This window comes from Typopeltis vanoorti, chromosome 11, assembly GCF_054136105.1.
Source record: "Typopeltis vanoorti isolate ZY-2024b chromosome 11, IOZ_Tvanoo_1.0, whole genome shotgun sequence".
NCBI classification, from domain to species: Eukaryota; Metazoa; Arthropoda; class Arachnida; order Uropygi; family Thelyphonidae; genus Typopeltis; species Typopeltis vanoorti.
The window spans coordinates 15595126-15622270 of NC_143559.1; the positions used below are offsets into that span (position 1 = coordinate 15595126).

Genomic DNA, 27145 nt, shown 5'->3' on the forward strand with positions numbered 1-27145 from the left:
TATTATCCTCTCAGATATTATTCCTAGGCACAAAACAGGCTGATTGGGCAATAGTTTGGGGGAAGATAAGCAGCTTTTCCTTGTTTTGGGATTAGGATTATATTTGCTACTTTTCTTCATGCAGGAAAGTAGTGATATCTTAATATTGCATTAATAATAGCAGCAATATGCATTATGGCTTTATGTGGCAGGCATTTGACGATCTTTTTAGATCACTCAGTTTTTGTAACAATTGGAAAATAAACTGTTTTAATGTCGAAACTGGTCTGAGTGATCCATCCATAATGCATGGCAATATACATGTCCAAAAGGGGTTATGGTATGTGATGAGATAGAGACAATTAATTAAAATTTGATGTGAAGTTAATTCATGCAGAAACTCTTGTGTGTGAATTATCACTTCGGTAAAGGTTTAAAACAAGAATATAATTTCTTGTCAAGTATAATTTACTTTCTGACAAAGTAAAAAAAAAAAAAAAACTTGCTACACAGCATAAGAGCAATTATTTTCATTACTATTATTACCACCCTAAGACCCCATGGAGTCAAAGGCTCATTAAGGAGGTCCTTTTGTCACACACACACACACACACACACACACACACACACACACACACACACACACACACACACACACACACACACACACACACACACACACACAATCTCATCATACTGCACCTTAAACACACTCAAATTCTGTGCTGATACCACCCTCTCAGGCAAGTCATTCCAATCATTCACAACTCTGCATACAAAACACCTGCTTCTCACTTCCCTGCTCACACCCTCCTTATACAGCTTCTAGGGATGACCTTTGGTTCTCTCCTGATCTCCCACTGTTTTCTGTAAAACCTCTTCAAAATTGATCCTATAACAACCTCTTACTAACTTGTAGGTCTCTATCATATCATCCCTCTTCCTCCTCTCTAGTAGACTCTGTGAATTGCTTCTTCTCAACCTTTCCTCATATTCGACATTCCAGAGATCAGACACTTAGTCAGTCACCTCTGGACCCTTTCCAACATCTCTTCGTCCTTTTGAAAACCAGGTGACCAAATCTGTGTGCAGTAGTCCATGTGTGAGCTAATCAGAGCCTTATACAATGGAACAAGAATCTCCTTACTTCTACAAATCAGCGTCCTCCTCACAATTTTGGAAATGTGTCCTCTAAATTTTAGATCCTTATCCACTATCACTCCAAGATCTCTTATTTCCTCCACCTGCAACAATATATCTCCACCAAACATAAATTCTACATCCCATCTTTGTTTTCCAAATTTTAAAACCTTACATTTTGCAACATTGAACTGGCATCCCCATTCCTGTGATGATTCACTCAATCTATTCAAATCTTCTTGCAAGGCCACAACATCTGCTGTATACTCTTCATAGTTGTCCCAACTTTGTATCGTCTGCAAACAACTGAATATCCCCATCCAGATCTTTGCCAATATCATTAACATACAGGTTAAACAGCAATGGCCCTAAAACAGATCCCCGAGGCACACCACTAGTGACTTTCCTCTTCCGTGATATTGCTCCCCCATACACAACTTGCTGATACCTATCAGATGTCTCCAATCCAACGCACTAATCTAATATCCAACCCCATCTGCTCTAGTTCGACTATCAACTTATCATGCTTTAATCTATCAAAAGCCTTTGCAAAATCTAAGTATACTATTGTGTATCCCTCTCCTCTGTCCAACGAAGCCGTCACCTTATTGTAATAAGTAGATTACTAAAACATGACCTCCCTTTATCAAAACAACATCTGACACACAGATAGGCCTATAATTTGATGCTCTGGTTATCCCTGGAGGTTGAGTAGGAGTGTGGTTAGCAAGGATATGAGGATGTCCTTGCTAACCACACTAGTCTGGGTAATGGCCCTCCCCTTAATGCATAACATTATACTTATCTGCAAGGAGATGTGTTTTGCATTATGGGAGATACTGAGATAGGAGTGATGTTAGCTTGGTCCACCTTTGCAACGAGTTTCCCGGTGTTGTACTACCTTACCCCAGTCCTGAAGATACTTTCAGGCGCAAATTTTGTTTGCTCGCACTTGGATAAAGGATTAAACTAAATTTATTATAGTCTAACCAAGTGAAAAATAAACTTTCAACGTCTTTCTCTAAATCCAGAGTAATTTAATAAAAAGGTGGCACACCTTTTGGCAACTCCTATAGGTAAAGATGACCTCGCTATTGCTTCTGCCTGGTATATCCACGTCTGGGCCTGGCTCCCACTGAAGAGACCTCAATAAAGGTCGAAACTAGTCTAGGTAGTGGCGCTTCCCTTAATGCATAACATTATATATATCTGCAAGGAGATGTGTTTTGCACTATGGGAGATACTGAGATAGGAGTGATGTTATCTTGATCCACCTTTGCAACGAGTTGCCCGGTGTTGTACTACCTTACCCCAGTCCTGAAGATACTTTCAGGCGCAGACTTTGTTTGCTCACACTTGGATAAAGGATTAAACTAAATTTATTATATTAAATTCTTCTCTTGTTTAGTGAATGAATAAGTGAAATTAACTGGAAGCAGAAGTGATGAGTGCACTGTCTGTTAATGAATTCAACTCAGGGTAGTGTGTGTGTGTGGGTGCAAGTTTGTCCATGGACTACTGGGAGTGGTTTTCTATATAACAATAATTGCATAATTTTATTGATTTTAAATATTTCATTATAAACAAATTTCTATCATGCTATCTTATATAATACTATAATTTCATCTTTTGTTTTATTTTCTTGATAGGAACCAAGAAGGTAAGCATCCATCACCATCATCTCCTGATTTACTGAAATTATTTTACATTTTCTTCTCAAAGATTTTCAGCTAGAAAAAAGGAAGTATATTTATATATTTATTTTTAAATGTCCTTTAAATTTACTGTTGAGAATTCATTATGCAAATTTGCTGGCTAGCAAATATGTATAGAAACTTTAGTAGTTTTTTTGCTGCTATATACAGTTGGCCTATTGACCAAAAACAGCCTGCTGTGAGAGAATTTAACAATCAGCAAGCAATGGGAACAAAGTCCATCCCCCTCTCCAATAAAATTATCTAAATGTTGCTTTATTTATTAAATTATATTTATTTAAATAATTATTTAAAATTATTTACCAAATTGAAATGGAACAAAAGCTAGTGAGACTGAGAGAGTGAAAGAACGCAAGAATATAGTAACAAAAATAAGTGATAAGAGAGCAAAAGGAAGAATAAATGAGGAAATGGCAGTAAGGTGTGGCAGAACAAGAGCTAGCAATACTGCAGTAGCGACAGAGAGTGAAATTGTCAGAATATAAGATTTGATGAAACAGTTAATCAAAATGAAATGAGGAATATTAGACATTTAGTGGAAACAAATGAAAGTGTGCAAAAGAATAGAATGAAAGAAAAATGGGTAAAAGACGTGATGAGTGATTCAAAAATAGCAGTGCATAGATATTCCACAGTTAGAGGATTGATCAGTAAGAGAGTTTATAAAGTCTGCTATCCAGGAGGGAGAATGAGCAAGATAATTCATACTTTGGACTTGAGGAGGAAATGAGAAAGAGAATTAGTGGTTGTGTATTGGTATGACAATGATGAGTTGAGATGGAGAGCCAGAATCATGAAGGATATGCTAGCAGATCTGTGTAAGTAGAAGGGAGTACAGTTTGTGGATGTATGGCATATTTTTGAATAGAATTATAGAATAGAATTATATAGACGTGATTGATTGTATTTGAATGGCTTTGGGTGAGTACACTAGAGAAAGTATTTGCTTGATGGAAGTGCAGTGAGTGATGCAACAAGAGATCAGAAGAGATGAAGTGAAAGATCAGGAGAGTGGTATTGAAGAGACAGAGGTGCTTGGTAATGGAAACAGTGGTAGTCTGAGAGATGAAGAGAGAACAGGTAAATGGGGGAGCTGGGGTGGAGAGGGAGACATAGCATAGGGAGAGTGGATGTTGGAAGAAGTAGTGAATATATGTATGGGGATGATCAGCATACAAATGGAATAGATAGGGATGTGGGTGGAGAATTTGAGACTAAGCGGATATATGTGGTAAGCGGTGCTAAAGGTGATTGGGCAAGGATAGGTGTGGTGGAGAAATCACAGCCAACAGGTGGCTTGAGTAGGACTTGTTATATTCCTAAAAGTGAACTGCTGAATTTATTTACAAATGCCAGAAGTATCAGAAATAAGGGAGATGAAATGGTTTCACTGATTGAGTTTAATCAATGCCCCAAAATCGTTGGAACAAGTGAAACATGGTTGAATGAAGATGATATCCTAATGGGAATAGAAATGGAAGGATGGAAAGTAACTGCTGTAAAAGATATTGTTGAGGTATTCAGTGATCAATTTATAAGGATGTTTCATCCTGATCAGGGTGGAATCATGAGGAACTTAAGTGTAGAGGACATAGGAGAGGATGGCTTAATTTTGAGTAAGCAGGAGGTATTTGAGGAAGTAAATAACCTTGATGTCAATAAGGTGATAGGATTTCATGACATATCACCACATGTCTAAGAGAATGTTCCAGGCAATTGGAACAACAGCTCAGGTTCCAAGGGAGTGGAAAGTAGGTAAAATTGTTCCACTGCATAAAGGTGGTGATAAGGCTGTAGCTTCAAATTATAGGCCAATCTGTATATCTGGAGTTGTGTTGAAAGTACTGGAGAGATTGGTGAGGAGTAGGATAACAGAAATAGATTGATAACAGCAGCATTCTCTGTGGTTATTAGCATGGGTTTGTTAAAGGGTGATCATGTTTTGCTAACTTACTTAAGTACTATAACAAGGTGACAAATACTTTGGACAGGGGAGATGCGTATACAGTGGTGTACTTAGATTTTGCAAAGGCTTTTGATAGACTGCGACACAAGCTGTTAAATAAATTGAAACAGATGGGATTGGATAACAGACTTCTGAGTTGGATCAGTGACTGGCTGTCTGATAGGTATATAAGAAAGTTGTATATGGAGGTCTAGTATCCCGAAAGAGGAAGGTCACTAATGGTGTACTGCAGGGGTCAGTTTTGGGACCATTATTGTTCAGTTTGTATATTAATGATATTGGGATGACTTTTACTAGTGATAAGAGCTGTTTGCAGATGATGCAAAATTGGGAAGAGAGAGAGAGCAATGCAGAGTCAAGCAGATGTTATGGTCTTACAGGAGGACTTGAATGAATTGCATGAATGGGCAAGTAGGTGGAACTATCGATTCAATATTGTAAAGTGTAAGGTTTTGAAATTTGGTAAGCAACAATGGAATGCAAAGTATACACTTGATGGGGAAACTTTAAAGGAGGTAGAGGAGATGAGAGATCTGGGAGTGGTGGTGGACAAGGACCTGAAATTCAGGGACCACATTGCACAAGTTATGAAGATGTCACATCGGATAATGGCAATGATGCCGAGGGCCGTGACATGCAGAAATAAAGAGGGTTATGATGCCATTGTATAAGGCTTTGATCAGGCCTCATGTGGATTATTGTGCACAAATTTGGTCGCCAGTTTTTCATTGTGATGAGGATATTTTGGAAAGGGTCCAGAGAAGATTCACAAAGGTGGTCTTTGGAATGTGGAGTATGAGGACAGATTGAGAGAATGTAAACTGCAAAGCCTTGGGAATAGGAGAAGGATGAGGGTGGATACGATTGAGACATATAAACTAGTCAGGGGTTGTTACCAGGTTAACATGGAAGATATTTTTCATAGAATGAGATAGGGTGGTAGGACAAGAGGCCATCGTTGGAAACTGTATAAGGAGGGTGTGAGGTGTGAGGAGAAGGTTTTGCATGGAGAGTGGTTGGTAAGTAGAATGCATTGCCTGAGTGTATTGTGAATGTAGACACGTTGAATGAGTTTAAGGCATGTTTCAATGAGCATTGTGTGTAATAGTGCGTATCTCCCACAATGAATCTCTGACTCCATGGAGATCAGATATTAATAATAATAATATTAAAACTACAACCCCACTGCTTTGTCCACGTCAAATGTCTATTCACATCTTCCTGAAAGGAATTAAAATTAGTAGTGCTACTTCTAATTCTCCCCAACTTTGCATCATTAGCAAACAACTGAAGATCCTCAATCAGTTCACAGGATATATGTCATTTACAGTCTGTGCAGTTAGCCTAGTGACTATGCGCTTCACAACCATATGCCTGACGAAGGAGTGTCCTAGGTTCGATTCTCGTCGACGACGACGTGAGGAGCTTAAGAATCTTCCTCAGCCATAGCCAAGTTAGTCGGTCTTGGGTGTGGACAGCAGGGTTTTTCCCCTAGTTTATCTTGTTTTTCATCCTGCAAGCAGGCAAACCAGTCCCGTGAATACACATGGATACAGTCAGGAATACTTACGACAATCCCTCCAGCCGTAGGTCTGAATTGTGCTATGCCAGTCCCGAGCCCAGATAAAAATAGGGGGAATTGAGGTGGTGCCGTACCTCCTCATAAAAGGGGCTCACCGCCGTTGAATCACCATACGAAATGAATGAATGAATGGCATTTATAAGCAAGTTATTATTTGTAGCATAATTGATGATTTCATAACTTGCTAACCATGCAATATTTACACATACTGTTGTTTAAAAATATGGAAATGTCTGCATGAAATGTAGGCAGTGATAAGCACTCAGAGATATTTCAGTATCAGAATTTAACAGCAGTGGAGTTTCAGCAATGTGAAAGATATATGTGTGACTTTGACTTAGAGCAATGTAGCAGAGGAAGATGGTCATAATTGTGTGTGAATGTCAGTTGAAAGCAAGATGTGTGGAGAGAGAAACAGAATTGCTAAGACAGGAGATGGAAAGAATGAAAACTGAGTTGACAGTGAATGAAGATATTAGGAGGCTGGAGAGGCTGGCTAGTGTAAGAGAAGTGTGTCAGAGAGCATTGGAGAGACAAAGGCAAGAGAATGGGAAGAGAGAAACTTGGAGAAAGCCAAGAGAGAGTGCTGAAGCAAAGGGTAAAGAGATGAGAGGAAGGGAGGAGAAAGAGAGATTGGGAGTCGAAAGAGTCAGAGATGCCAGTGAAAGAAGGATGAATGAATCTGTTTTGAGTATCATTTAAGGAGATTCCATGTTTCAGGATGTGCAGAGTAGAGTGTCAGAGGATACTTGTCTGGTGGATCAGTAGAGAATGTGGCAATGGCAGGGAAGAAAGGCGAAAATGTAGAGAAGATGATAGTAATGGTTCGTACAAATGACCTGAGAAGTAGTGTGGAATGTGTATCACAAGGTTTGATGTTAGGGATAGTGCATCAGAAATGTGTCTGATGAAAGATGGTGAGTGTGTTTCCCTGGTATGATAATGTCATGTGGAGAAGAAGAGCAGTAATAATGAATGAGATGATAGTGACAATGTGTAAGGTTTGGAATATGCGGATATGTTGAGTGCATTTGAGTATGGAAGAGAACTGTATGCAAGAGATGCATTACATTTGGAGACACTGTCTTCTTGCTGAGCGAGTCTACATCAGGACAGGGAAACTAGAATGCCTCATGTGGGGGAAATTGGCTTGCAAAATGAGAGGGTGTATACTATATTACAGAGCCAGGTGGAATATGAGGTGAGTAATAATGGCTATATACTCGTTTTTCTGTATACATTAGGAATAAATGAAATGAGTTTGTGGCATTAATTGACTAAGTCTCTCCTAACATTGTTGATATCAGAGAAACTTGGTTAACTGAGTTCTAACTGGAATAGAAATCGAATGGTTATAGCATATTTCAGCAGGATAGGGATACACAAAGTGGTGGATTGCTGGTCATGATGAGAAATGAAACGTGTTTTCTCAGGGTGGAGAATATCAGTGGAATAAAACTAATAGCTTTGAGAGTATATGGTGTGAGATAGATGCTTATAAGACAGGATGGTATTATTATTAAGAGAGACCTTCAGGAAGTCAGGCAACATACTACAAGCACCAGCTATCATACTTATTCTTCTATGCATCTATGCACTCACAACATCCAATGGCAATCCATTCCAATCATACCACCCTATGAGAGAAAAATCTAGACCTCACCCCTTCTTAGAGGCATTCATTCTCCACTTCCAACGATGCCCTCTAGTCCTTTCCCACCCTTTCAGAGGTTTGTAAGTCTCAATCATATCACCCCTCTTTCTCCTTGTTTTCTAGTGTCTGCAGTCTACAAATTCTCAATCTGTCTTCATAATCAGTATTCCATAATCCTGATATAATTTTTAAATCTCCTTTGCAATCTCTCCGTTATATCAAAATCACAATGGAAACAAGAGACCAGACCTGTGCACAATAATCCAAGTGAGGTCTTATGAAGGTCTTGTAAAGAGGGAAAATGATATTCTTATCTTTATATGTGAATGTTCATTTCAGCATTGCAATTATCTTTTGAGGTTGTATTTACATCTTTGCTACATGGTCCCTGAACTTCAACTTCCTATCTACTAATACTCCAAGATCCCTAGCATAATTCCACCAACATAATACAACATTGGATATCTAATCATGCCAAAGTGAATGACTTTATTTACCAACATTGAACTGATATCCATTTTCCCATGCACACAATTCCAGACTCTTCAAATCATTCTGCATGTACTGCATATCAGCAGCATTCCTGACTATAGTTGCATCATCAGCAAATAGCAGTATGTCTCTTGTCAAATCCTTCCCAATATCATCAATGTACAGACTGAATAACAGTGGACCAGGCACCAATCCTTGTGGTATCGCTAGTTACCTTAAATCTTGCAGACTCACATCTCCCATATGCCACTTTTTGATACCTGTCAGTCAGCCATCCTCATATTCTACAATCTTAGATAAAAAGCCAAACGGCTATTTTTTCTGATGAAGTTAATTAAATTAAGGGGATAAAAATCCCTTATTATTTTACAGCCAATATGCAAAACTCTGAGATCGAAAACTACGATCTAAGAGTTTTTTTACAGCATTTTACAGCATACTGGTTGTAAAATAATAAGGGATTTTTATCCCCTTAATTTTATTCTACAATCTCTTCTTCTTCTTAATCTTTCCTCTTCTACCTTTATAGTATCGAAGTTTCACCGTAATGCTTCTCAGTGCGTGTGTTCGCTGAGCCAGTATGCCTGTTCTGGAGGACAGAAAACCCGAGTTTCCAGGTGGAAAAAAACCTACTTCTGTATGAGACCAGCTAACTCACCTTTCATTGAAAGAGACCAGATAAAGGTTCCTCATGTCGATGACAGGAATCGAACCCAGGTCTTTCTGACCAGAGGGCTTCATCTATAATGACTGAGCTACGTAGGCTATATTCCATAATCCAAACCTATATTCTCCAATTTATGCAACAGTCTATCATGCTGTATTCTGTCAAAAGCCTTAGTAAAAAACCCAAAAGTATCATGGTGTATCCATTCTCCTTGTCTAGTTCAATGGTAACATTGTTATAGAATGTGAGCAAGTTGCTAAAACATGACCTTCCCTTAGAAGGTCATGTTTTAGCAACTAATTCTACTTTGCAATGTTGCTCATTGCAAAGTAGAGATTCACTATTAACCCATTTCTGAATGCAAGCCCTAACCAATTTTTCCAAAATCTTCACCACTACTCCTGAGATACTAATTGATCAATAATTGGATACATCAGCCTTTGTACCACACTTATGCAATGGAATTACCATAGATTCTTTCCATTCCTGCAGAATCTTCTCTGTTCTGGGACTCGTGTTAAACAACCTGATCAAAGGGATAGCCAGTTCAGCTGAACACTCTTTCAGCACACGTGCTGATATCCCATCAGTCCCTATTGCCAAATTCTTATTCAGTTTGTGCAACAGCTATAATACTTCATCCTCATACACCTGAATTTCTTCATCCAGTGAAGAGGTAGCAGTGAGCTTAATGTTGCATACACCAAGTTGATAGCTTTTAACAAAATGGGCACTCATTAGTTGAACAACCTCTTCTGCATCTGTTACCTTCATGCCATCTGCATTTAGAAGAGTTATTCTTTCATATCTAACACTCGGCCAACCAGGCCGGCTGGTTAGCCAAGTGGTTAGCGTATCTGCTCTCCAGCCAAAAGGCCGCAGGTTTGAATACTACTGTGGACATGGATATTTGTGATTGTCTGCGAAAATACTAGCGATGGTGGTCTGCAGTATATGGCATTAGTGTAGATGATAAAGGTAGTTGCAGTTGGTGAAGAATGAAACTTGTAGAGTAGATGCCCCCCCTCGATGAGTCTTTGGACTCTCTGGAGGATTTATTGTTACATAATAATGAAATAATAATAATAATATTCATTATTTCTTTTACTTGCAGCATATCGATAGAATTCTTCTGGGTTGTCTTTAGCATGCAGAGCCAGTTTCTTTCCATACTCAGATATTGCCTTCTGTACAACAGTTGACTATTTTAGCCTGCTGCTTATAATTTTCATAAGACATCATCCTTAAGCACACATTGTTCCTTCCACATCATCCTTTTCTTACGAATCTCTTGGTTAATAAGATTATACATTAATTTTTAATGCTGCCCTATTTATTCTTTGAATTCTCGGGACACATTCTGATATTGCATCAATACGTATTGTTTAAGTGCTTCCCATGCGCTGGCGATATTCTTCCCATCCAGCAACCAATTCCATTCCACTGAAAACTCAGTATACTCCTCAGTTAGTCATAATTTCCTGCTTTTTAGTTCAACATGTAATCTTTTCTGAATGGAACATTCACAAACTTAGTTACTTCCCAAGTGAGTATTGCATGATCACTGTCACCAGTTGGAGGCAGAATAGTTAAGTCTTCACTGAAATGCCCTCTGACGCTGTAATCACTTTTTGACATTAAGTTCTTTCTGTATCACATGCTGCTTGAGGAAGTTGTCCTGCAACAGCTCACTAAATTCATTTTCATTCTTCTGCTACCCAATCAATATTTGGATAATTAAAGTCTCCCATTTTGATTACTCTTTTCGCCCTCATCTTTTCTATTTGGTGATGCATTTCTTCATCACTAGCAACTGATCCACCAGGTATGTACAACATCCCATCTTGTAGATTCCACCTCACTGCTGCACGAAATACTGTTAGTAGTAGTACTATAATCATAGGTCTCAACACTAACTGGATTCGAGTCATCTAATATCATTAGCAGCATGTCCTCTCATCTGTTGTCTATCCTTCCTAAAAGTACTGTACCCTTTATACTTGATACCAATCAGTTTGTCTGATTCTGATTGTCAGGTCTCACCAATGCCTACAATCTGAGGTCAACATATTGACTAAGGCAACAAACTCTACCGTTTGTTTCTGATACCTCTAGCATTAGTATATAGGCATCAAAACTACCTGCATGTTATTTTGTATACTCTTTTCTATAGTCTGCATGACACAGTAGAACAAATTGCAGATCCCTGTTCTTCTCTAGTGCTTTATATAGGCAGACATCTTTGCTCACGTTTGATTGATCCAAACCAGACAAACACAGAGTCAAAATCTTTCTCTCCTCATAATCATTTCCATGATAATGCCTATTCCCATCATTAACACTTACATAACTTTGTCACTGTTCCATTTTATTTGTTTATTTTTTTAATGCAAATCTCACCTATAAAATGCTGTTATAACCTATACAGCTATATGAGTTAGGTTATGTATTTTGAATATTAATCAAAACATTAGAAGATAAAAAAAATTACAAATTTTTGACTATCATTTTCATAAACAGTTGACCAAATTAAGCATTGGAGAATTTTTTTTTTTTTTTGTCTAGTGTTATCCATGTGAATAGAAAAAGTAATGTTTTAAAAAATTAATCAGTAGTATACCAAACACAAATCTTTGGAATGATTTGTGTTGGGAAATACCAACACAAATAGACATGATCTCTGAAGAGTTCACTTTTGTTGATTAAGGATTCATCATACTCCAGTGCACTATTTCAAATTAGTGGGGTTCTTGTCTGATATTGGAGGATTTTCCACTAGCCTACAGTATCTGATTCATGTGACTTTAATGGCATCACTACCCACAAGTGGGCAGGATGATTGTAAGGATGACATGAACTGAGAATTTTATTTCAGAGACCAAACTAGAAACCTGTCACTTCAAGGCTTCCAGTAAGCAGGAAAGTAATTTGCACTCAGCAGTGAAAAATCGTTATTTCCTAAAGATGTGTAGACATCTATGCAATGTGATATTCATTAACTCTTATTAACCCTGGAAATTGCAAAAGAGGTGGTGAGTAAAAGGATAAGAAGTAAGTTTTTTGCATGGAGAGTGGTTAGGAGCATGGAATGCATTGCCTGAAAAGTGGTCAACTTGCAGACTGTGAATGATTTTAAGGAGTGGTATGAAAGACTTTGTGTTGAACTCCCATGATGAGTCATGTGACTCTATGGAGGTCAGGATAAATAATAATAATAATAATTTGCAACATAGTAGAGACTAAGTACTTTGCAATATGGTCTCTATCTCTTTGATTATAATCCTATTCCTGCTACATCTATATCAACAAAATACTGTAAGGACAGATAATAAGGGAGATATTCAACTTGCTGAATAATAAATTATACCACTTTTCTTTTGATGAATAATTTCTTTTTTATGATTTTTTTTTTTAATTTACATTTTGTAATCAAAGGAATTACCTGTAGCCATGCCTTAATTTGGCTGCCTGTGTGCACTGCCCACTTTGCACAACCACATTCCTGCTTCAGGAATGTTAATTTAACCTAAGGGACATAGCAGGAAAGATAAATAACAAACTGTTTAATGAATTCCACTAAAAATTGTTGATGCTGAAGTAAAATTGTGTTGTCAGTTTAGCACTTTTTCATGGAACTTTCTCTGTGTGTAGATTTATACTATATATAATCATTTATATTTTATAGATTTTTTCTACTGAGAATTCACCTCGCAAATTTAGGAGTGCCAGTCATGATTCAAGCACTCATCTTGATGAGACTGTAGTCAAAGGAAGATGGAGAAGAGCAAGTGTGGATGTTGTTCCTTCTGTTATTGTAAACCAAACACTACCAGCAGTGAGTGCTTTCATTAATGTATAAAACTAAATGTATAATTATAAATGTATATGGGGAAAGATTATTGAACCAAGTCTTAAACCTATTCATAGTTATTTCTGCACACCCACTACCTTCTCAAGCAACAAATTTCATTCACCAGCCATTATCAATGAAAAGACCCTGCTCATATCCTCCTTATATACTTTCAGGAATAGCTTCTTGTTCTTCCCTTGTCCCTCTATTGATGAAAAATCTCCTGCAAATTAATCTGGTAACAACTCCTCACTAACTTATATTTCAATCATACCCCCCCCCCCTCCTTCTGTTCACAAGGCTCCGCAGTTTGCTTTCCCTCAATCTGTCTTTATATCTCAATTCCAGAAATTCCACACTGATTTAGTTAATCTAAACGACAGCATATTTTTTTTCTACATAAGTAAAAAATAGCATTACAGCAATCATATTGGTATTTTTAGTCAGGAGATAACAACATTGATATTATAACTAAAATAATTTCACTAAAGTCAAACCAGCATCTTCAGGAACAATACCAATATATATACATGCATGCAGGCACTCTAAAATACTCTCATCCTTCCACTTTTACTTCAATAGTTCGATATCAAATTAGTCTGGATTATCAAATCCAATTGGATTACTCGTTTCCTCTCTGATTGATCGTGATAGATGGTTTCTTCTCATCAGATTTCTTTATTGCTAAAGTACTCCAGGGTTCTGTGCTCTTTCTCCTATACATTAGTGATCTTTCTCACTCTCTCTTCAAATCCTATTCATGCATAGTGTGCTCGTTAAGTTATGAGATAACAATTATTATATCAAAACAAAGAAATATATTTGGAATTGACAGGCATTCAGAGGAATGGTGGAAGTACTGAATGGGAACCTTGGTCAATGTCTGGATTGCACAATGTTGGATGTCCTCAGTGTTGCAGAAGCACTCCCCTTTCAAGGCACACTTCATCTTTGGAAAGAGGAAGCCAAATCTCGCAAATATATGGAGGATGTTCGATCACACAGATTGACTTCGAAGCTAGAAACTGCTGTACAGGCAGCACACAGTGTATAAGTGCATTGGCATGCAACAGAAACCAGTTTTTGTTATGGAAGAACAGTTCTTTCCTGACACGTCGCATATGGGCATATACAGATGTTGCATTACTCCTGAATAATACTGACTGTTCACTGTGGTGCTTCAGCAACAAATTTGCAGTGGATAATTCCAGCAGCATTGAAAAAAACAATGCCCATTGTTTTGTCACATGATTTTTGCAACCTGACTTTTTTCTTCCAGGGAGAGGACGTTCCACACCATTCCATGCTCTGCCATTTAATTTCCATATAGCCAAATTTCATCACTGGTGACAATTCCTTGCAACACATCAGGATTTTGATCAACTGCATGGATGAAATTTTGACTAAATGCAACCCAGTGCTCTCTCTCTTTCATGTGTCAATATGTGTGGCAAAAATCTCGAACAAATCTTCCTCTTGTGCAAATCTCTTTCTAAGATTAATCTGGTCGTTTCCTTACCTACACCAAGTTGTACAGTGAGTAGCCTAGTGGTTATTCGCCTGTCATGGACAATGATTTCCCTAGCTGTCATCACATTTTCATTCATCTATACAGAAACTGGCCATCCACAGCATGGTTCATCCTCCAGGGACTCGCTCTCCTCTTTAAACATTGAAAAGCCAGACAGTCATCAGCATGAACTTTTTTTTAGGTCTTGGTACACTTCTGTAGCAGTTTTTCCTAATTTACAGTAAAATTTTATCACAGTTCTTTGCTCCATGATGCAACTTCTGACATGCTCCACTCACACACTCTTACTTCCACACAAAAACTGCTGCGTCACCTGACTCGAAAGTTGCACCTGCGATTACAACACACTAGCTGTCAAAACTATATGCATGTTTGTTACTTTTATTCAAAGGGCTGTCCAGTAAGGAATCAATCTCATTACTTAATGGGCACACTGTGTAGTTTTGCTGATGCCAGTACACTTTATTCCTCTTTTTCATTTGAGAAACTTTGTAGTAATGAAATTATCAAGCTTAAGATCTTCCAAAACCACAATCTTAAACACTAATCTCCTCGCCATTTCCAAGTGTGGTGAAAATAATCTATTGAATTTGTATGCTGTCAAAACAGCCCTATATTATCACCAAGAAGAAATATCCTACTTCACTCTGTCTTACTTTTCATAATGTTCTGATTTCCAGTGAAGATCAATTTTCTCTTCTCGGAATTATTTTCACATCCACATCCTTGTATAAACATATCGCATCCATGACCCTTCGCCCTCCAAAAAACAGTGGGTTTTTTTCATTCAAAACCTACATCTCTTCTGCAACTCCTAACACATTATAAATCCCAAATCCAACCAACCTATGATATTGTTCTCATATATGGGGTGGTAAACCCAAAATCTTCCTAAGAGTTCATGATTGCATACAGAAATGGGAAATTTGCCTCTTCCTCTCTCTCCCACCCACTCACTCACACCTCCAGTCCCTTTCTCATAAGTGTGTTCTATTTATGCATTATGTTTTTTTTTATGATGTTACTTCATCCATTACCATTCCTCTACTTGCCTTTCTAATAATGTAAAAATAGTCATTGGTCAGCAAACATGTGCAGTTCAACTCCAAACATATAAGACCACCTCCTCATATTCCTTCATTTCATTTTCCTCCTATCTTATATTTTTTTTTTGTTCAGCCTTCCTCATACTGTTTTTCATGATGACTATGACCCCAGCTATTCATGAAACTTGTTAATAGGTTCCTTTTATTTCCTTAACCACTTACCAACACATGGCACTATTGTGTTATACGTTTTATGATCTCTGGGTGTTTAATATAAAAAAAAATAGTAATTAGTTTAAAAAAATGGATAAGAAGTATAGACCATCAGTTATTTCCATTTCATCATCATCATCAAATTCTTGCCATGTACCCTCAAGGGGTGCACAGGATATGATAGTACTACATGAAAAAAATTACATCATTACTAACTTCCTATCTACAATTTTCCTCCAAATCAGTCTGTTACTTGTCAAGACTCCAACATTAACAGATCTTATATTTCTATCATCTAAGGCACTTTGTACCATATCAATCCACCTATATCTTGGTCTTCCTCTGGGTTGTTTTGCTGCCAACCTGGGAGAGAACACTTGTTTTGCTAATCTTTCTTCGCCCATTCTGTTTAAGTGACCATACCACCTGAGATTAGCTCTGCTAACGCATTCCTGGATGCTGACAATGTCAAGTTCTTTCCTAATATCCTCGTTTTTAATATGATATTGCCATTGATGCCATCTGTTCATGCCTATAATCTTTCTCAGGACTCTCATATCTGCGGTCTCTAGTCTTTGGTCAAGTGTTTTACTTCTGACCCAGCTCTCAGATCCATAAGTTAAAACAGGTTTGAACGCTGTCTTGTATACAGCTAATTTAGTGTTCCGACTAATTTCTCTCTTATTCCATATGAATTTATTCAATTGACTTTCCACCATACCAGCTTTGCTGATTCTGTTGTCTATTTCTATAGTTAATTTACCATCTTCAGTAAAATTCGTGCCTAAGTAGCTGAAATGTTTTACTTGTTTCACAGATTCTCCATTCACAACACAGTTGACATTTTCAATGATTCTGCCTATTTTCATTGTCTTTGTCTTTTTATTGCTGCCCTTCATACCATATCTATTACAACAGTTATTCAATTTAGTCAGGGAATCTTGCAGACTTGTAGCGGATTTATTTAGAAGTATAACATCATCCACATAAAGCAAAGAGCTGACATTAACATCTCCAATTTTGTTATGTTTAACACCACTTTCCTTCATAATGTGATCCATATAGATAATGAATAACAGAGGTGATAATGTACATCCTTATCTCACACCAGATTTAACATTAAACCACCTTCCTGTACTTCCTTCAATTCTAACTGCTGACTTACAACTCAAATAAAGACTAAGTGTTGCTTGATATAATGCCCCATTGACACCATATAACTGTAGCGTATTGAATAGCTTCTATCTTGGTACCTCGTCATATGCCTTTTCCAAATCGACAAAATCTTTGTTATATTCCCATGCTTTCTCAGCTATTTGTTGTAAAGTGAAGATCTGATCCTGACAGCCTCTATTTGGCCTGAATCCAGCTTGTTCTTCACCAAGCTTTTCTTCCACAATTCTTCTCAACTGTTTCTGAAGTATACTTGCATAGATCTTGCCAGGAACACTCAGTAGGGAAATACCTCTGTAATTCTCACATTCAGTTTTATTTCCATTTTATTTCCATTACAATGTGTAATAATCCTTCATGCTTAGGAGAACACTTAACCAGATTAACTTGCATTCATAGTTATATTTCAGGGGACTACTGTAAGCAAGAAACATGTAGTTCATTACAGTATGCACAGTAGCTCTAATTTTAAATAGACTAATTAGACAAAGTAAACTTGCACAATGTTTTTATATTCTAGTCTTTTAATCGTATAATAATGGATTGTTGTTAATGGCAGGACAAAAGAAAAGAACCTTCCATACTGTAATTTTTTTTCTTTTGGAGTTAAAAAGAAAAATTGAGAATTAATAATTATGATAATCGTAATAAAAACTCTATCATGTTATTATTATCATTATTATTTAAGAGACGTTCAGTGACTCATGAAGGCAGGCCACATACTACACACACACACACACACACACGCTATCACACTTGTTCTTGAATTAATTCACACTGCTTGCACATACAACATCATCCAGTGGTAATCCATTTTAATCGCATACCACTCTGGTATGCGATTAAAATGAGAGAAAAATATAGATCTTAACCCCTTCGTAGCGGAATTCATTCTCGGCTTCCAAGGATGTTCTCTTGTCCTTTTCCCACCCTCCATAAAATAAAAAATTCCATCAGCAGAAATCCTGTAAGTCTCGATCATATCACCCCTCTTGTTTGTTAGAGTCTGCAGTCTACAAATTCGCAATCTGTAGTATTCCTTTGCACTCTCTCTTCGCTATATCAGAATCACAATGGAAACTAGGAGACTAGACATATGCACAGTAGTGGAAGTGAGTTCTTATCAAGACCTTGTAAATGACATCTTTACATGTCAAAGTTTGTTTCAGTATTGCAGTTGTATTTGTAGTCTTTGCTACATGGCCTCCGAATTTCAACTTCCTATCTACTAACACTTCAAGATTCCTAGCCTCATCAGGTTCTTCTAGCATAATCTCACCAATATAACGTGACACTATCTAATCATGCCAAAGTTCATGCCTTTACGTTTACTGACATTGAACTGATATCCTATTTCCCATGCCCACAATTACAGCCTATTCAAATCATTCTGCAAATACTGCATATCAGCAGCACCCCTGATTACCCTATCTTTGTATCATTAGCAAATACCTCTATGTCACCTGTCAAATACTTCCCAATGCCATTAATATACAGATTCTGGACCAACGACCTTGTGGTACACCACTTGTTAACTTAAATCTTGTAGACTCACTTCCCCCACTTTTTGATATCTGTAATTCAGTCATCCTCTTATCCACACTAATATTTTGTAATCTAAACCCATATTCTCCGATTTATGCAACAGTCTTCAATGCTGTATTCCACCAAAAGCCTTAGCAAAACCCCAAAGTATCATGGTGTATCCATTCCCTTGTCTAGCTCAGTGGTAACTTTATTATAGAATGTGAACAAATTGCTAAAACATGACCTTCCCTTAGTAAACCCATGCTGTTCATTGAAAACATGAAAATGTTTTCACATACAGGTAAAAATGTACTTCATCCTTAGCTTTTGGATGAAGCTGGTCATAATCTTCTCTGATAACAAAGCTGTACTATTTCTTGGGTAATCCAAGGTTTATTAATGCTGCATTTTCTTTCTAGATTATTTTCAGCTGTTCAATTACTGTCCTTGAAAACTGGACAGTAATTGATATTTGTTTTAAATAATTTTTAGTGGTATTTGATTTGAGGCATGTAAGGTTAAACTTTTGTATTCTTATTTTCTTGTGGTTGTAAATCCACATTTCAGCATAAATGTTGCTATGACTAAATTATGGTCACTTCCAATGTCAGCATCTGGGAAAGATCTAATTTTTGATGAATTTATACAGGTTTTATATTTAGTTTTTATAAGTATATAATCACTTAGATTCTGAGTTCTTCCATCTGGGGAGATCCAGATCCATTTTCATTACCTTTTATTTAGGAAAAGTGTGTTAGTCATAGTGAGATCATTCTAAAAAATTTCATACCTCTGTCATTTGTTTCTGCTAATCCACAAGGGCTAACAAAGAGGAGAGAGAAAATTCCTTCCTATATCTACTCTAATTTTTGCATTCCATTTGTCTTGTACTATTAGAAAGTCTTTCTTAGGTATTTCACAGATTAGTTTATTGATTTCGTCATAAAATTGATCCACTTCCTGATCATCATATGAGGTTGTTCGTGCACATACTTGTATAATGGATATACGAGGGTGTGCTGAAAAGTTGTGATAATCATCATGAAGAAACTGAGATAGAACCACGTAACTTACACATTATTCTACATATTCTCCATGAAGTGTTATACACTTGTTACAACACTGCTGCATTGTTTGCAGCAGTGTTGTAACAAGTCTTTCCTTTGATGCAAACCAGTCCTTAGCTGCAGATATGACTTCATCATCTGTGATAAATTTTGTTCCTTTCAAGTGTTTCTTTAAATTTGGGAATAGGAAATAGTCAGATGTTGCCAGGTCTGGTGAATAGTGATGCGGATATCGAAAGCCCAAGTTGTGTATTGTCTGTTGGGTTTCGTGAGCAGGTGCACTGTCCTGCAAAAGCAACATGCCTCTGTTCAGTTTCCCAACAGTACCTCTGTCAATTCCTTCAAGAGCTGTTGAATAAACTGCTGCTATAACAATTTCACCTTTTTTGAAGTACTTGGTAAGGATTACACCATCCATATCCACAAGATAGTGGCAAGAACCTTCCCTGCTGACTTTTGAGTTCGGAACTTCTTTTGCTGTGGTGAACCTTTGGACCTCCAATCCATTGATTGTTGTTTGGTCTCTCTGGATCATATTGATGAAGCCATGTTTCATCAATATGATCCAAAAGTCACAAGACAAGCCAAAAAGTTGCACCTGATTTCTCAAAATGACACCAAATCCCTTGAGATGATAGCACATGTTCTCTCTTTTGGTCAGCATTCAAACATTTGGTGTCCCACTTCACTGAGAGCTTCTGCATGTTCAGATATTGGTGAATAATGATCCTAACTCGTTCCCTGGATATCCCCAATATTTTTGGTTGGTATTCATCTATCATTAAGGATCGTGACATGCCCTGCAATGATGTTTTCAGGTGTGATCACCTTTGGAAGGTCTTCCTGACCTGGGGACATATGTTGTTTCAGGATGCTCAGTTTTAAACTTGGTCATCCATCTGACAACTGTTGGACATGCTAGGGCACAGTTCCCCTTGAACAATGTTATGATGGCTTGCACCTGTGTCTCTTTCAATTTCTTCAAAACCTCTGACATGTCTTCTTATATATTCTTAAAGAAAAAAGAACAAACAATTACAATTTAATGAAACATGGGGGTTAAAACGTTTTAAGATATGTTCTTTCTTGTCGTTATATCAGTTACTTCATATCCACAGGTTTAAAGTCTATGACACAGTGCTTAATATTACTTTGGATCAAAAAAAAAAGCAACTCCTTCTGGTGTACCTCAGCAAAGAAGGAAATTTCCTTCCTTTGTTGTTAATTATCCAGATTCTGGCCATCTTGTCTCGCATATACCAATGAACCATTCATAGCATGCTAATTTTTGTTGCTGAACCTTGAGTTTATCACATCGATATAAAACGTCTTACATTTCCAGAATTAAATTATATGCAAACTTTTGTTTTCAAAACAAGTTTTTATTTTGTTTTAATATTCATATTAGTTAAGTGCTACCTTAATTATTTTTTTCCACTTTTTTTTCTTTCCAGGATATGCATTCAAGAGTGGTAATCAAGAACATAAAACAAACTGGCCATGATAAAAAGGAAAACTACAGAGGAAAATTTTCTAAACAAGATAGCTTGAAATATACCAATAAAGAGAGAACATTAAGCACAAAAGTTACAAAACAGAACATTCTAGAAGAAACTACTGACACTGAGAATGAGGACAGTGTTGAAAGATTAGAAAGGAATAACATATTTCGATGTCAGCCTTCGCCGGTGATATTTCGAAATGACTCAGATGAAACTGTTGAAGATGAGTCAGGAGAATATGTAACTTTTTTTTTTGCTAATTCTTATGCCACTCGAAATATGCCACCTAGGCAAGAGAGAAACAGATATCCAAAAGCAGATAACTTGGATGATGGGTACTGTACATTAAGTCCAGAAATGTTTGAACGAAATGAAATGCTTCGCACAAGTCCATCATCATCTTCGCTTAGAAAAGCAAGTTTAGACAGTTCTTCCTCTAGCAGCAAAAGTAGTACCACTTCAAAACTCGAAATGAAATTAGCTAATTATGATAATCTTTTAGATTTGTGGACAAGGTTAGGAACAGTGCAACTAGATGACTGGGAAGGAGAGAAAGAGGATATTCAATGTCAAGAAAATCTTTCACTTCGCAGAGTTCATTCTTTTACAGGAACAGTAAGTGAGAAACAACCAACTCTGAACTATTCCTCTTCCTTTCGAGAGCCAATGCTTAAAGCCTTTAACTCAACAAAGAAAAGCTGCTCTGACAAAAAATATGAAGATTCTCAGAGCTGCACTACCTCTAGAACAACAGTTTTACAGAGTCCTGCTAATGTCAGTCCTGTTACTCCTGCAATTTGGTTAAAACAGCAACAAGTACACATGGCAGAAACATCTCAAAAATGTATTTCTCTGCCAAAGAGTTTTCAACTAGATCAAGACAATAACCATCCTGATATAATTATCCACAGTGATGTAGGAAATGATATCAAGATGCAGCTGGAAGGTACTAAAGTGACATATGATTCAAGATCCTTAAGTGGAGATCCGGCATCACAAATTAATGTCATGAATGACCTGGAACAATATATAGAAAATTCTACTTCGAAGAGACAGCAGTTGTATAAATTTCCAGTAAACAAAGAACAGCCTACAAATCACAAACTAACACCTCTTTTTTCTAATAAAACTTGTAGTGCAAGTACTGAAAATATTCATTCAGTTCATCCTGATCACAAAATTTATCGCCAGACATCATCAAAATATAATAGTTTTAAGAACATATTGTCTAACATGAGTTTCCGAATTACAGGAATGAAACCATTGCCAGCAATCCCTCTAACAGGCTTAAGTACATCTGAAGATGAATATAAATGTGATTCAAATTTGCAGAAAACGAATAGCACTTTAGGTAGCAATGCAAGTATTGGAAATGAAAATGAAACTAGTAAAAAGGTACTGAGTACCAAATTGGCACATTCTATAGGAAAAGCCTATACCTCAGTTGTAAAACCAAAACAACGAACTGACACAAAAGAAGGGAATATGTCCAGTCCTCTTTTAACAAGAACAACCATGACTATTCATAAACCTGGAAGTTCAGTCATAGGAGCTCGTGTTGCTCAACCTCTTGAATCAGAATACTGCATGTTGGAGAATTTCATTCCTCTGAGAAAAGCAAGAGAAAAAGAACAAATCAGACCAGACAGTATGCTGTCTGATTCATCAAATGCAACTTCATCCACTGACAGTGATAAGGTAAGAAGTAGTGGAGACATTACTGATATAACATTAGGAATACCAGATTATGAGCATCATTCCTCACAGACCTCATTACACAGCTCCAGCACTTATTTTGAAGATGCAACAGCAGCTTCTTTTCAAAACCTTTGTTTCACTAACAAAAAATATCCTGTGCCTCAATGTTCTGCAGAACATTTACTTGACTCACAAGTAACAAGTAAGCCTTTAGCCACAGCATTTGTTGAAGTTCACATTGAATCTCCTTCAGACAACAGTGATGCTTCTGGAGATAGTTATTATGAGAAATCGTTTGAAGCAATGGAAAGTGCTCTTTCTGAAGAGCTCTTCAGAGACTCGGCTATCTACAGTGATCCAGATGATGTGGAATTCACTGTACCTGATTCAGCTTCTTATACAGCATCAAACAAGCCTTACAATGAAGAAACCAATAAACTTTTAATTTCACATAGTCCACTATCATCTTTAAATAACACTGTACAGGAGGACAATAAATGCTCTTCTGATAGGGAATTAATCTGTGTTAGAAAAGTCAACAAAACTATTATCGATAGGCTTCGATGTTTAGAGGAAACTGCCAAGTTGGCAAAAGAGGATATTTCTGGACCACCACTTGAAGGGCTGAAAAGTATTAGACAGAGATGCCTAGAACTAGAAAAATGGTGTTCTCAAGGAGGGAGTGAAAACAGTGAAAAGGCGGAAATGAAACACCTACATTTGACTGTAAACTCTGCCTTAGAGAAAACTAGGCATGCTCAGCTATTGCAGAATTGCCAAAATAGCGAAGATGAAGACTCTCAACCAAGAATGAAAGGCTGGGTGAAACATGTTGTTAAGAAACTGCAAAGTGATATCAAATATTAAAATTAAATGAATAATGCATCATCTATATATTTTAAGAATTACATTTTGGTACTGAGGTCAAGCTCTGCACTTATTTTCAGTGACAGCAAAGAAGAAAATGGCCCAAGGTGAAGAAAAATATTCTACTGATATTCCAAACATCTCCATGAGTGATTAGTGATTATTTCTTTCGTATGAGTGCCAACTTAATTCCCCCCCCCCATAGAAGACACTTTAAATAATTGATTGTATGCTTTCAGATACGAGATATAACAGTTTATTCTAATGTTTAGTAATAAATAAAAACAAAAGTTAGGCTTAACACTTGAAATAGCTTAATCTTCAAAAGTTAAATGTATATTTTCTTAAAAATATTCCCTCTGTGAGGGTAGCATATTGTAAAAGTACTGTATTATAATTGTAATACCCACTCTGTAGACCTATTAGAGAATGAGATCTCATTTAAATAATCAGCTCTTTCTTTTTGCTGAATCAATAAGAAATATTAATTTTCCTTCGCTTTTCTTTTAGATGTATGAAGATTTATGTACTTAAAGCTGTGCAATATTTCCATTTCATTCTTCATAGCAGTTTCATAACATATTCTCTGCAATATCAGTAAACTTATCTTTCATTAAATGTTATGCTTTTTTTTTATGATGCAATTAGTTAAAACTTCTGAGTTCAGCTATAGCTCTTACTGCCAGAGTCAATGATTTCATGTTTCGATAATCATTCATTAATTTCTATAAATATTGAAATTATTTTGCATACAACTTTTTTGCTTACAACAGTCCATCTAAATTCTTTATATATTCACACTATATACCTCAAACTTTTATCCAGATTTTATATGAATAAATGAAATGACTATGTATTTTATAACTTAAAAGGAACGCACATTAATAGACTTAAGATGTATTTTTATTTTGATGTTTGATGCACAAAAGCCACAGCAAACATACATATTAAAATCATTCATGTTGAAGTTTTGATATCCATATAAAATTATATTCTACCTGATCTGCTTTAGTGACAAGCTTTGCAGATGAAATACCATATTTATCATAAACTTCTTAAATTTTTCTTTCTGAAATAAAATAATATAGCCAATAAATCACACACACACACACATATATATGCACTGCATGTAAGTGTCCAGCAGAGAGAAAATCCTTTAGTGAGACTATTATTATTTTCATATGATGGGACCATATAATCTGATAGCATAAAAAGCTTCATCTAGTCATAAACACCAGTTTATATTTGTTTGTTTTTTGAATCTGCAAATTATCTTTTGTGAATATATTTTCTTATTATATGTAATTTAAAAGATGAGTCTGAAGATAATACAGTATAGAATTAAGTCAAAAGGCTTAGGTAATAATTCACATATTATATTATATCCTATGGGTGCTAATTGAGATATTTAAGAAAGGTCGTTTCTTGTAAAGTAGTGTTATTTATATGAGAATCCCAAGTGTATGGTTATAGAGTAAGTAAGTGTTAAAACGTTTGACAGAATGTTGTTTGTTGTATTTTAATATTTGGAAATTTGTAAATAGGTTTAAATATTCTTGCTGTTTATACATCCACACACTGAAATCTCCCCCCCCTTTTTTTTTTGTATGTACATTGGACAGAATTTTTAGTGAAAGTGTAAATAATCTGCAGTATAATAATAATAAAAATTGTTTTGAATCAATTTAATAAATACTTTATTACATTATTCAATAAAAAAGTATCGAACACCATACTTTCTTCTTTGTTCTAGGTAATTATCCCTTAGCAGTTCCATACATTCCATTTCTTTTCTTTCATGCATGATTTCTTCTTTTATGTGTCTCTTAGTTAAAATATTCCATCATGATTATTCACTCTGTGTTCCCTGAATTAAATTTTCTGCAAGATGAAGATATTTCATCTACATTCTCAGGCCAATAATAGTAACTGTATAAAACTTGTCCTGTTGGCTTCTGTCTCATGAGTACAACTGAATCCTAGTGGTACTGCCAAATGTCTACTCTCATTAGTTGCAGTTCTGCTCTCATCAGCAATATATCCTAACCCTCCCCCATTCTGACGTCTCTCGAAAATACAGTAATTCTCACATTGTTCAGATTTTGATTTATCTGAGATTCAATTATGTTTAACTATAGAATCACATGTGTACCACAGTAAAAATTAAATTTATTATGCAGATATTTTGTCTTACGTAGTGTTAGACATCATCAGTGCAAACAGCAAACAACAATAAGGAATTTGAATAAAGAAACAGTAGAGTGCATGTATATAATTGAAATCCCTGTATGTGTACAGTCATGTGTTCATGGGTTAAAATTATTGAACTGAAACTAAATTAGAACAGATTAGTTAAAAATAAAATACAAGAGATTATGAATTTACTTAATACAGTTGAGGATAACAATTTCCCACATTTCTGGAATAGTAAGGAATTACCATCGAGATTAGGTAGAAGAAGTAAGATTTCAGATTTTTTTTTTTTTTTTAGTATAAGCGTTCATGTTTATATATGGATCTATGCAGAAGCTTGGTGTTTTCCAATCGGATCCTGTGGCTAGTGTTTTCAATTCCATATTTTGCCAGGCCAGATTTGTGAGATTTGATAAACCCAATGTGGTCTTGATGCTCAGAGATATGGTTATTGACAAACTCTCACCACTAATGCTATTTGGCATATACAAAGTACCGTGCTCATGCAACTTGTCTATGGACAAATGAGAAAATCTGTCAATAAATATATCTCTCATCATGATCTGAGAGGCCTGAAGCAGGCCTCTCAGATGATGCTCTTAACACTAAATTGATTGGAAAAGTACTTGTTTTTTACTTAATACAAAAACCTGGTATGAACTCAAATTTAAAGAAGCCTGTGAAATTTTACAAAGTAGTAGATAGCAAGATGCAGTTCAGTGGCCATGTAGCAAAGATTACAAATACGACTCAAAAGATAATTGCAATGCTGAAACAAACTTTCACATGTAAAAATAAGGATGTCATTTTGCCTTTTTACAAGACTTTGATAAGCCCTCACTTGGACTATTGATCTCCTGGTTTCCATTGTGATTCTGATATAGTGGAGAAAGTGCAAAATTTATGGAGGGTGGGGAAAGGACGAGAGGACATCCTTGGAAGCTGAGAATGAAGGCCGCCAAGAAGGGTGTGAGGGCTAGATTTTTCTCTCAGAAGGTGGTGCATGACTGGAATGGATTGCCTTTAGATGTTGTGAGCGCAAGCAGTGTGAATGAATTCACCAATAAATATGATAGCTGGTGCATATAGTATGTGGCCTCCCTCGATGAGTCTCTTACTCCCTGGAGGTCTCTCTTTATAATAATAATATGTCATGATGAAGTGTAGAATATTTTTCTATTAAGCAGATTGTGATGTTTCCTTTGAATGCTTCATGGTGTTTTCTAATGGTGTTAAATTTTATTGAATTCTATGTATAATTTCTTCTTTACAGTCTCCCTCTA

The 27145-nt window shown here is 36.4% G+C and overlaps 1 protein-coding gene across 1 annotated transcript in view; it reads left to right on the plus strand.

Annotated features, from left to right (window-relative positions):
- LOC150101321 (uncharacterized) overlaps positions 1 to 25347 on the plus strand; it is a 338470-nt gene extending 313123 nt beyond the window's left edge. Inside the window, exons 12-14 of the mRNA XM_090400766.1 lie at positions 2769 to 2779; positions 12881 to 13030; positions 21057 to 25347. Of these exons, the coding sequence (XP_090256892.1) occupies positions 2769 to 2779; positions 12881 to 13030; positions 21057 to 23669 (2774 nt within the window). The 3' untranslated portion in view covers positions 23670 to 25347. The remainder of the gene's footprint in view (positions 1 to 2768; positions 2780 to 12880; positions 13031 to 21056) is intronic.
- Positions 25348 to 27145: the final 1798 nt, after the last annotated feature.